The sequence below is a fragment of the Scardinius erythrophthalmus genome, assembly GCF_964197995.2.
Source record: "Scardinius erythrophthalmus genome assembly, chromosome: 10".
NCBI classification, from domain to species: Eukaryota; Metazoa; Chordata; class Actinopteri; order Cypriniformes; family Leuciscidae; genus Scardinius; species Scardinius erythrophthalmus.
In genome coordinates, this window is record NC_138230.1 from 41,162,606 (window position 1) to 41,175,592 (window position 12,987).

At 38.0% G+C, this 12,987-nt stretch overlaps 2 protein-coding genes across 2 annotated transcripts; one reads left to right on the forward strand and one right to left on the reverse strand.

Moving 5' to 3' along the window:
• Positions 1 to 3,518: 3,518 nt before the first annotated feature.
• On the forward strand, positions 3,519 to 5,869 carry dlx6a (distal-less homeobox 6a). The gene is made up of 3 exons (XM_081377412.1): positions 3,519 to 4,318; positions 4,735 to 4,928; positions 5,211 to 5,869. The coding sequence occupies exons 1-3, from the start codon at positions 4,006 to 4,008 to the stop codon at positions 5,448 to 5,450; spliced, it is 747 nt and encodes a 248-aa protein (XP_081233538.1). The 5' UTR covers positions 3,519 to 4,005; the 3' UTR covers positions 5,451 to 5,869.
• Positions 5,870 to 9,422: 3,553 nt separating this feature from the next.
• On the reverse strand, positions 9,423 to 11,409 carry dlx5a (distal-less homeobox 5a). The gene is made up of 3 exons (XM_081376231.1): positions 10,901 to 11,409; positions 10,311 to 10,495; positions 9,423 to 10,022 (listed from the first exon to the last, which is right to left on the reverse strand). Exons 1-3 carry the CDS (start codon positions 11,253 to 11,255, stop codon positions 9,711 to 9,713), a joined length of 852 nt encoding a protein of 283 aa, XP_081232357.1. The 5' UTR covers positions 11,256 to 11,409; the 3' UTR covers positions 9,423 to 9,710.
• Between the last annotated feature and the right edge of the window lie 1,578 nt (positions 11,410 to 12,987).

The window sequence follows — 12,987 nt, forward strand, 5'->3', positions numbered from 1 at the left end:
AAGGAAATAAAGTGTATCTTTGTTTGCCCCTCTTTGTTTACCGCGGGATTTTTTTTTTTTTTTTTTTTTTTCATTTTACTAATTCATTTCAATGGCTTTCAAACTGGAAAATGGAAATGTTGCTCTTGCCCTCTATTTCAGCAGCCGCGTCCTGGCAACAGAGCAATTTTCTATCATCAGGGATAAACGGCATCGAACAGTACATTCGGATAAAAAAGCCTGTGATTGCTGGCCTTCCTGTCTGTCATCTCTCTAGAAAATCCTCTCCCCAAGACCTGAGCCGTGTGCTGTCAGAGCTAATAATGTCTTCTATTAAGTCGAAAAAGAACCCCGAAAAATCCCACTGTTCTCAATTGTACAACATTCTCAAAAGATAAAAGATTTTTCAGCAGAGCCACGTTCATTTATGAACTGAAAATTAATGTTCATAAGAGGCAACCTCTGTGTTGGCTGCAATTTTGCATTGAAGTATCCTTTCAGGTCTGTGTAGCTACTACACAGCCTTATGTTCTTGTTTCCTAGAGATAAACAAAGTTCTTTGTGCATTTGACGTTTCATTAAATGTACAACAGAGACACGCTATATGACATTATAGGCCTCTCTCATTTTAATTTGCTCATGCTATAAAAAAGGGACAATTATGCTCTTTAAGCATGGTCACCAAACCGTGACCACTGTTAGTGTGAAGTTAGGCTACAGTCATCAACCCACAGGTGGAGCTTTTAGCAAGAATGGGTAGTAGCTAATCTATATGCACGAGAATTAGCCTCGGTCTCAAAAGTCTCAAGTGGCTCTTGCTTTGTGGTCAGTTTTTATACCATCATATACAATTTTAAACATTAATAATGAGCTATTTTTTAATATTTTAAATGTTTGACCTATTGTCTATGTTTGAATCGAATTAATGCATATTTAATATGAAACCGATACCTCCACCTCCACTTTATTTCCATTAAGGTTCTCTGTCTTTTTGTTTTGTTTTGTTTTTAGCCTTACTAAATTTATTTACAGTTAAATATTTAGTGAAACAGTCGTGGAATAAAATGCGTGCTTAAATATGTGACCTAAATGGCAGGGAGGGGTCTGGTGATATTTGTTCTCCTGATTTCTATTGTAGTGATCTCGCACAGAATATCGTGCTATCATCTGCGTTCGCTTTGCCTCGCCACTTCCTCTGCTCAACAGCCACGGAGATCCGTCGACGCCTTGCGTGTGTCTGTGTGTGTGTGTGTGTGTTCGGCAGAGAGAGCACGATCAGCCGCCTCTGCTGGACTGGAAACGCTCTACAATCCGAGCCGGTCAACATGTCTGTTCGGACCAGTGACAAGAAGGTCGTGCGCTCTTCGGAATGAAGGAGAATCCATTTCAAAGTAGTTTTGTTAAAGCTCAGATAGGGCTGCATGGATGCACTCGAGCGCAGGCATGTCCACACAGACCCCTCTCTTTCTTTTTCTTTTTGACAGATTTGTAATGTTGCATATGGGTTTACATGCACGCTTTGCTTTAATATTCTCAGTAATAAAAATACAATATATATATATACAAAAAAAATCTTTAAATAAAAATGTTAATTGTGTTATATATATATATATATATATATATATATATATATATATATATATATATATATATATATATATATATATATATATATATAACACAATTAACATTTTTATTTAAATATTTTTTTTTGTGAGTGTTCTCTACTAATCAGTTTGGTTTTAGTGAAAGTAGACTCCATTATAATACAAATATATATCATTTTGTCCAACAAAATAGGTCATTTATTTTTTAAGCGTCAATTTTAACTAGGCTATCAAAACGGTTATCTCCTAAAATGCACTCATACTTTGAATTTTTCTATTCCTGCGCAATTTTTCATTTTAGCTATTGGAATACAATTTATGTAGAAACACAACACCATTTACGATCATTCAACAGCTTGTAAATTGAGGCTATGGAGTTTTAATTGAAATACGCGTCTTGTGGTCAAGATACGCTGAAACAAATCCACTGGCCTGTTGTAGAATTTTGTCAACTTGTATCAAATGATTTTATCAGTCCCTGGAAATATTATGTCCTTAACTGTCAAATAACGCAGGTTTTATAAAAGGAAGTAATTTTAAAGGTCCCAAACCATGAATTCTCGATCAATTAAGCACTTACAATGCCAGCAAGAAAGCATAATTGGAAGATGTTTGTACCATGCCATGGCTGTGTATCTGGTTTCAAACATTTTCAAACTGATCATGCAGCAGCAATAATCAATCAAATTCCTGATCACTAATATTAGCTCATTTGACAATTGCATTTAAGCAAATTATGACACAGCTTTTTAAAAAATTCAAAAGAAACAAAAACATTCACACATTGAGGAAATTGTTCAAACAAATTCTCCAGGTTTCCTCTTACCTGCATTCACAATTCTTTTAAACTCGAAATGTTTGATATCTTGACTATAAGAAGAAATCCACAAGCGTTCAGAGCGACCAGATGCCTTTCTGTCTCTCCCAAGTTCAGTCCACCATGGAAAATGGTTATCTACGCCGCTTGTGCACTCTTAAATCCGGCAAAGTAAATAACATCCCTGGTAATAATAGCAAGGTACGCAGTTCTTGTTACAGAAAGGGAGAAAATTGAAACTAAATGCTGCATTTAGGGCTACCATTTTTGATAAGAGGATAATTGAGGCGACACTGGTGTATAATTAGCGGATAATTTATGCTATATCCACTTTTAATCCACCTCCCAAAATAAACAAGGTCCATAATCATTACAGACGAATTGTTCTTAATTTTATAGCTCCAGTCTGAATACAGTGCAACGGATAATCAAAGAGGATTTGGATATAACTGATTGCGACCGTAATTGTTTTTTCATTACCATTTAAAATAAATGTATGCCATATCATGAGGAAACTCGTTGTCTATAAAATAAAAATTGAGTGAAATGAGAATGAAGAAAGCCTTGCAGTTGTAGGGTATATTTACATCGTGGTTTATAATGCGATCGCGATTTGCCAAACCACAAACTGCACTCGTAATTTGCATATATTTTCAACTGTGACTGGCTCGTGATTACTATACGAGGAAAGGCTGTCACTAACCCGGGCCTTTCAGTGACTGTGGTTTAATTAAACCAGACCATATCTGGCGTGTTTATAGTTCACATGAATCCTCTCTGAAGAGGCTTACAAGTTACAACTATTGCTTTTATAGACTATTCTTTTGACACCGCATATTTTCACTTAATATGCATGGCTTATATTTTTTATTCCATTGGCTACTGTAAATCTCCTTAATTATTGATGTATTGTTCTGTGTTTGTATTTAGCCTATATTATTATTTTACTGTTGTGGTTTCTGCTGTTTTGTAAATGCATTGAGACATCAACGTCCATATAAAATGACGTTTTAGTCGTACATATGGCGATATGTTCGCTATGTCCTATAAAACGATTCGGTGTTCTTGCGGTTTGTAGGCTAAGCGATATTTGGCACCTCGAGCTGTGGTTACGAACCACGCGATTAATTACTTAGATAGTAGCGCGCGACATTGTCTCTGGAGTCGTATCTGAGTGGGAATTTTGTGAATATCAGAGGGATATCCCAGCATTATTATTCTCCACATGGTTATGGCTACGGTGGGAGCTGTTAAGGTAGGTTAACTCACTGTGAAGTCTCAGCTAAAGCAGAGAACTGATGACGTTAGGTTGAATGACCAATCGGAAGGCGCTGCCCTTTGGAGACAAACCATTTTACTTGTAGTGGCTGCATCAAGTCTGGAAGCAAGGACTCAAATTTAACAGAATCCACCTTAAAATCTCTGCCTTTACTCAAGCCCACCTTCCACCATACCGCGTGAGAATTACAGGACAAAAAAGGATAAATTGTGGAGGTAATAACGCAATATCCCCTAACCAAGGAGAGAAAGAAACGAACACAACGAAAGGACTCATTTGGACTTCAGAGATAGGGGGTAAGTGCTCTTAAAGCAGAAAATTTGATGATGACCATGACTACGATGGCTGACGGTCTGGAGGCTCAAGACTCGTCAAAATCTGCTTTCATGGAGTTTGGACAGCAATCGCACTCACAACAGAGCTCCCCGTCAATGGCCGCCAGCCATTATCCGCTCCACTGTCTCCATTCCGGGTCTCATCATCATCATCATCATCAGCACGACAGCTCTCCGTACTCCGGCTCAAACTCTTATAACAGGTCGCTACCTTACTCCTATGTAAGCCATCCCCACCACAGTCCGTACCTGCCGTCCTACAGTAACGCCAGCGGAGCACAGACCAGGTTAGACGCCACAGGTAAGCGTATTTACATGCGTAAAGATCCAGCTCTGTTTTCATTGTTGAACTATACGAGGAAAGCCGTACGTCGATAAAATATTACATTCACAGTTCTCATCTAAGACACCGTACCCGTTCCCCTTTGTTCTCGCCCAGTTTTGTCCGCCGTATGTCAGCAATAACGGTGTTCTCAAAATGATTTATTGCGTTCCGCCAGTGTTTCTACCCACCATTACAAATTATAATTAGCATCTAATTGTCTCAGTCTCGACATGTCACTTCATGCTATTTCCTAAATATGACAGACAAAGTAATTGTGCTATATAATGCTTGAAAGGACGTTACAAATATGTGTTTGTCCAAAAAATATCACATTTACAATTCTTATAAATGTTTATGTGCGGGAATCATTCCACAATATTCACCCTTTTCAGAACAGCAGAAAACAACAGTGATTGAAAATGGAGAAATACGTTTCAACGGAAAAGGCAAAAAGATCAGAAAACCAAGGACGATTTATTCCAGTTTGCAGCTCCAGGCATTAAATCACCGGTTCCAGCAGACTCAATACCTGGCGTTACCAGAGCGCGCGGAACTGGCTGCCTCTCTCGGGCTCACACAGACACAGGTGAGATGTGGATTAATTTACATTTAATAGTGAATTTAGCTTTTTATTTTGGTTGGGTATTAGGCTATATCTCAGGTGGAATGTGGACTCAATTGAATTTAATAGGGATTTATGCTTTTCATTTTGGTTGAGTATTATAAATGATTTTTGTAATTAATAAAGGTGGACCTATATATGTTTGGGAAGATGATGACAAAAAAAATCTCATGTTAACTAAATTAGACACCTACTTCACTTTAAATAGGATATAACCCATTTTTTTATATTTGCCTTTCTTTTCAGGTAAAGATATGGTTTCAAAACAAAAGGTCCAAGTTCAAGAAGTTGTTGAAACAAGGTGGTAACCCTCACGAGATTGACCCTTTGCCCGGCTCCATCGCCCTGTCCCCGCGCTCTCCAGCCATTCCTCCCATCTGGGACGTCTCAGCCTCCTCTAAAGGAGTAAACATGTCTGCTAACAGCTACATGCCCGGTTACTCACACTGGTACTCTTCGCCTCATCAGGACGCCATGCAGAGATAGGCAACTAGCCCTGTTTTAGGCCAGAGGCCTTGACATTGACTTCTTGTCTTCGCCCAGATCACGGTTTAACATCCCTAATAGAGACCTATTCTAGTCTATTAAGGGGACGATTTCTTTTGAAGGATGAAGACATGTGGTGTGGCGAAGCTCGACAATGGAACTAAATGTCAGTAGCAAATTAAACGGATTGATTAAAAATCTGTTCTCACGTTTGGCTGTAATCAAACACAATCATCACCAACAGGAAGCGAAACGTTTTGTCACGCGCTTGAGTCGCATTTGAAAACGAACTCAATCCTCCTGCGTTTATGTTTTTGATCATGCAAACGAAAGCAACTTGATTGTAAATATACTGTCCGATTTTAGTTGTTAAAAACTTTTTATGTTTTGTCATAAATGGAGTAAACCATGACTTCAAGTAACGTGTCGTGCCTTTTTTTCCCCCTTTTTTAGGAGATATTATGAAAGACTGGCTTTTAAAAAATCAATTTTGAAATTGATTATTGAAATAATCTGAATTTTAAAACATTTCTCTATAAAAAAAAATATAGGCTATAAACAAAAAAGACCCAACTTACACAGCCATTTGAAAACAATCACCTCCACATTAAGGCATTTTTCTAATGCTGGAAAGATATGAAGGAATAACAAAATGGCTTACCCGAGATGGTGGTTTCACAAAGTGTTTTTCCTACAGAATAGAGCTGCATCTTGTCCATCTTGTCATTCTCTAGCTCAATTATTAAGGTATTGACAAAATGTTTTCCCCCTTTCTCTCTGCCTTGATCTGCGAGACGCTGAATGCCTTTCGCCACAGGATCGATCCTGAACAAAGCATCCAGCTGCAGTCTCGTTCAATATGAAGGAGATATTTGGGACAATTTATGGGTTTTATCCAAGAGAGGGTTTTTTTTTCCATTCTCATAAATGCAGACATAATTAGGGTAATTTTTGATGTAGCCCGCTGATTACAGCGTTTTTACCGTCAAAGATAATTACCTGTAATTTTCTACCACTTTTAATACTAAAAGGCATCTTTATTTGGATTTGAAGTGGCAAAGACGAAACAAAAGATGAAATTATTCGGTTATTCATGTACAAATTGCTGAGGAGAGTGAACACTTGGGATATTATCTAAAATTACAATGTTGAATAGGGAGACGAGAAGCCCCTGCAGCTGTCAAATCGTGGATGCCCCAGCCGCAGAGAATGGGGCTTGATTTTCTAAAAAGGTTTCCTCATCAACGGATTGGGATGGTTTATTTAAATCTTTGCTCTGCCTATAAGAACATAAGGTATATCTTGAAATAGGAACCGTCAGAAACACATTTGTCATTGGTTTTTTAGTAGTCTGCTCACAGTAAGGTCTTCAAAAAAAATATAGCTAACATTTGCAACTGTATTCAATTCAATTCACATTAATTTGTATAGATCTTTAGACAATACATATCGTTTTAAAGCAGCTTTACAGAAAATGCATGTGTACATTACAATTTAGAGTGATCTGTTATCAGAGGACTGTTTAATGTATTTCAGAAATGTAGACTACATACAAATCACGCAGTTAGCTAACAATGTAGGCTATTAAATTGAAGGCAGAAACAATTGAGCTCATTGAAGTAGGCAAAATAATTAGGGTCAAGTTGTCAATAATTTTACAATAGAAATTGTCAACAATAGGCCTTGAAATTTTGCATCGGTGCATGTTGATTCAGAGTTTCCCTCAACTCTAAAATTCTACAGCTAAATAATCTTTGGAGGAATCATAAATTATTCCGCATAATATTAAAAAATAAAATATGTTTGTGAGAGTTAAGGCTCCTAAACATATATAGGCCCCCTGAGAGACTGTTAGCGTTGGACAGACACGATCTTATTGCTCCGGATCTAGACATCCTCAAGACTAAATGAGAATTAACCAAAGACCAAGAAGCTATTAATTCCGAGTGTGTGCGCAAATGAAAAAGAGAGGGATAAAACACCAATGGAAATTATGACCGGTTTACTGTAGATCCCAGCGTTCGTATGTCATACGTTTTCCTGTAAAATAGCCTGCCTTCCCCAACAAGCCGAACTGCATAACAACACCCACCCATCAGCGGCACACAGATTAGCCAACAACAAAACAACATGCTAGGCTAATGGAACAACACTTACCTTCGGTAGCTAAGTTTATTGTCTTGCATAGACCAAAATCTCTGGTTTCAATGTTTCAATAAAGATATCGTTGTGAAAGCGGACGATCCTGTGTACCGCTTGTGTTGAGTAAGCAAATCCAGGTGTGGAAGTGTTTGCACACCCCGACACCTCTTATATATTGCCTGCAAAATTAGCCGTTATTACTGTCACTATTTAGAGATGGTGAGCTAGGGAAAAAACCGTCTGCAATCAAGAACCAGGCGCATCTTTGCAAATTATAGATAATTGTAAATGTCCAGATTATGATAATGGAGCTAATCCTGGTGGAAGTATAATTATTGTTGAGTGTTACAGTTGAGGGTGTCCAGTAAAGCTAACTGTCATTATTTATACACGGTTTGCAGTGAATTCGTTGAGTGGAAAATGTTGAGTTGGAATTTAACAAGCCTCTCGATATAATGGCATGGAATGTAGCGTGTTTGTGTACGTGAAATAGAAAGCGAGGCAAAGTTAGAGTTGATATGGCGTGTATGTTTGGAGCTTGAAGCGTGCGCACATAGTCTACGCGAGCGAGTGTGTGGGGGGGGGGGGGGGGTGTGGGGGTATAAAAATGCATATGAATACGTTCTACAATTTTCTCATGTCATAGGTTTCTATTGGGTAGATATTTGTCACTTTGATTTGTTGTTTACGCAATAAAACACAGTAAGCCTAATTAAACATAGTCATTGTTAACCAAAATTTCAGTGTTCAAAACATGGCAAATACAATGGGGGTTAGACGCTAAAAAATCGCGGGATGTTTCAACCCAAAATTGGGATTGGACAAATCCAACCGTTAGGTTTAAATTTGTAATTAAAAAAATAATAATAAGATATTTAAACCAGCAGTTGGGTTTGTCCATATTTGCACTGAAACAACTCAGTAGCCTAGCTATTTCATGTGTGTGGAAACATCAGTCTCAAGTCATATTTTTAAAGGATGAACCGTGATGTTTATTTTGAACACTGAAGCGATCATCGAGGAAAATATTTTCCTAATATATAGCCATGAAACTGCGCTGGGACGATTTTTTTATATTTAGGTTTTAGGCCTAGCTACAAAAATATCATAGTCAACAAAGAAATCTCCACCATGCCCTGGTGGCCTTTTTCATGATTTATCCGTGGCAGTCAGCTGTAGAAATGTTAGCACTGGTTTTAATGAGATGTTCAGCATTTTTCCAGGAGGAGGATCTGTCAGGGCTGGGTTGTGGTCGCTGGAGCCGGTTTGCCCCCACAGGCATGCGGACTGCCTCAGATCTCCGCGCCGTTCCTTCGCCTCCTCACTACAATTCAAAGGTACTAATTGTAAGGAACACAAAGACAGCAAGGCAGAGCAAACTGTTTGCCAGACCAACAACCAATTTTTTTTTCGTTCGTCATGGGTGGGTTTAATCAAGATGTAGATCAAATATTCAGTCCTAGTAACGTAAAAACAATCTAAAACTTGGTTGGGATAATAATAATAATAATAATGAATATTAATTTAATTGTATCAGGCTAGCTAAGGACCAAGACCGAAGCAAATCCTTTTTTTTTCTTTTTAATTAGACTGTATAGAAATGTTTCCATTTATTCGCCATTAAACAGTGACTCTGTCCAGAACATGATCCCAAAATGTTAAAACAATATCATGGTTTTCTCTATAATTTCCACTCGAAATTTATTTTCAGGCTTGCAAAGTTAAAGTCCCTTTACCAATCACAGAAAAGTAACATCCCAAGACGGGCTCTAAAGCAAAGTGCTCGGTGCGTTGATCTGTTTTGATTTACCTTAAAGAAGACAAAATGTTTGATAATTAAAGAAAAACACATTTATTTGGGGTTGTCCTTAATGATTTGGCACATCGTCGGATGTAGGCCTACGCGTTGAGGTCAAAATTCAAGGCACCATTCAGAGTGTTTGGGTCCATTGTCCATTTAAAACATTTAATATTCTTCCAAATGCAATAAATTACATGCACACAATTTACACATTATACACGTTCTTCTAGGACTGCCATATCGGTACATTGCATATTCCTCAAAAAAAAAAAAAATGTTAACACCAGTCCAATATACAACAAAATAATAAACAAATTTCAGTACAACGTTCCTGCTCCGAGTGCCAACGAGTGCTGTAACGTGCCAGGAGCCTGAAGGTGAGAATTCATCGCCCCGGCGGCGGAATACCAAGATGCGCTGGCGCTTTCCAGAAACGTGGATGCCGCTGTGTTAATATTCTGCGGCTGATGGTGAGGTCTCTGAGGACCCTGTGAGTCCCAGACCGCGGGAGACTGCGGGGAGTTACACGCCATCGGGTCGCTGGAGCTGGGACTGTGTTCTGGAGGCAGCTCACCGTTTTTCATGATCTTCTTTAGTTTTGATCTTTTGTTCTGGAACCAAATTTTCACCTGAGGGAACAAAAACAAAAACTTTTTTTTGAGTTTCTGGGGACAAATAAATAAAGCACGTTTTTCTGCCAAACCTTTAGGCCTACATCATAATAATATATATTTTTTGTTATATCGATAACAATTTTTACAACCTATGAAAAAAAAAATGTCTATGCTTACGTGCGCTTGCTTCATATACAAAATAATATAAATAGGCTATATAAAAAAGGCCTACCAATTTGAGTATTACATAAAAAGACATTGCAATAAAAATAAAATAAAAAAAATGTTCAAATATTGTCGAACCTGTGTTTGCGTGAGTCCCAGCGACGCCGCGAGCTCGGCTCTCTCTGGGAGCGCGAGGTATTGCGTGTTCTGAAACCTTCTCTGAAGAGCAGCGAGCTGAAAACTGGAGTAGATGGTGCGGGGCTTCCGGACTTTCTTGGGTTTTCCATTGACCATCCTCACTTCGGGCTCGGCTGTTTCTTTTTCTGACGGGTGAACAGAAATTAGATAAGTGCACGGGGACAAAAACGCACTCTCTTGATTGTTGGTAATTATTGCCGTGATTTATGTCAAGTGTCGTAGTCCTTTAAAATTGCTACTCGCATAAAGTCAAACAGAATAATTTGTCAGAAAATCTTTACGCGCTCTTATTTTCTATGTAATCTATTTTCATATTGCATGCAGGTTTCCCCCACCATATTAAACACATAGAATTAAAGAAACTTAAATGCAATCATGTTTCGTCCAACTTGGTTACAAAATAGAGACCTTATAAAAAAGAAACATCTCTACTATAATGCTCAACAGTAATGGCCGACCATGCTATTGATTACTAAGTATAATAACAACAATAATAATATGCTTAAATATAATATAGTAAGCTAACTGACCTTGCGGGCTCGGTTGTGACTGCACCCTATTATATGTTCCGGCATATTGGTGATATGCTGTGGAGTATGAGCCGTAATCAGGGTAGGATTTTGCAGAGTAATTTCCAGAAGATCCATTGACTCCATGGTATTGGTACTGATAGGCATTAAGAGGTTTCCCATAAGTGCCCGAGTTCGGTGAACAATAGCCATGATGAACTCCTCCAGCAGGGCTGTAATAGCCAGAATCCGTGGCTGTCGACTCCGGTAGGGTTGGAGATTCCTGAGATGGATGATGCATCGTGGAGAGCTGAAAAGCGTTTTGGAAATCTGAAGGTTTAATACTCGGAATCCTTCTGTCGAATACTCCAGTCATAGTTCGGATAAGACAACGTAAAAAGGCAGTCTAACTCTATAGGGGTCCACAGAGTCTACACTAACATTGTGTGTGCAAGCGTCAGGCGTCTCTCTTGAAGACTGCTTTAAGCCCCGCAGCAAAGACTTGGTTAAATCCTAAATTGCGCTGTTACGCACTGCAGGGAGGATCTAGTGCCATTGGCCAAGGAGCACAGCAGACGGCAGTTACTCCCTAACCCGTTCAACCAGTTTCAGAAGAACAAAAAAAAACTTAATAGAGGTATTTATGGTATGTTTACAGACAAATGGAAAGGGAAATTGATTATTATTTGATAGGCTAAGTCGCTCACCGTGCAGAAATAAGACGGCCGTTGATCTATTCCATGTAATGTCCATAATAAATGTCTGATCCCTTAAATTTGGTTGGAGCACAACTGGCTACTCTCATCGAAGAGACAATTACATATCCAGATATTGTTTTGTTTAGTTGTATCCTTTCAGACGAATCAACAGATTAAACCATTTTTTGTTTGTTTTGTATAGGTTATTCTATAATCCTATACCATTGCTGTTTGGTCTGCCTTAATCTACATATTAATTTGCATATTTGTTACACATAAAATGTAACTTTTTTTTCAGATTACAATCATTTGTCACTAAAAACTGAATCAAATGGACAATACTGGATGTCCATCTGTGTCTGCGGCGGGTTTGTTTATGGCAGCAATGCATGACAGCACTTTGGTGTGACTAATTTTATGATATCTAATATCATCGAAAAACTATTTTGCCAATTTGTCCTATTATTGTTGTTCCTAAATCTTAATGAAGAGCATTGTCAAGCATGCATTCATAGTGACAAAGGTAGTCAGCAATAGTGGTGAAATGGTGCCACCAAGTGGAGATTAGTAAATAAAATAAGTCAGTCAAAGTTTCCTTACATCTACTATCCTCCTCAAGACAATGCATGTCCACTGTAATAGTTTATTGACTAGTCATGAACGACGAGAAAAAAATCGAACCTATTTTACAAATGATAAATTGTCAGTCTAGTAATAAAATAGTGATCAGGTTAAAGGGTTCTGACATTAAAATGATAAAATTCTGTCATTAATTACTCATGTCGTTCCAAATCTGTTCATCTTTGGAACATAAATGAAAATATTTGTGTCCCTCCATTGGCAGCTACCAAACTACTACTTTGACGCTTCAGAAAGTTCATAAAGAGATATTAAAACTAATCCATATGAATTGAACATTTAGTCAAACATTTCTGAAGAGACTCGATCGCTTTATATGATAACAGATTTAATTGAGGCTTTTCTTCACATTTAAACATTTATCAGCGAACATAAACAGAAGCTCAACCGAACTGCTTGATGCACAAGAACAAACCTCATTGGTTCTCGCAGAAGCTCAAACTTGCTGCGTAACAGGAGAATGAACCTCATTGGTTCTCACACGTCAAGTGAACATGCTTGAGATTCCATTGACCATAGCTGATGTGTGAGTTGATGGATGTTTATATGTGAATAAAATACTGTGAAATATTATTACAATTTAAATTAACTGATTGTTGTTGTAATATATAGGCTATTTTAAAATTGTATTTATTCCTGTGATGCAAAGCTGAATTTTCAGCATCCATTACTCCAGTCTTCTCTTCAGTGTCACATGATCTTTCAGAAATCCTAATATGCTGATTTGCTGCTCAAGAAAGATTTATTTTTATTAATATTAAACAGTTGTGC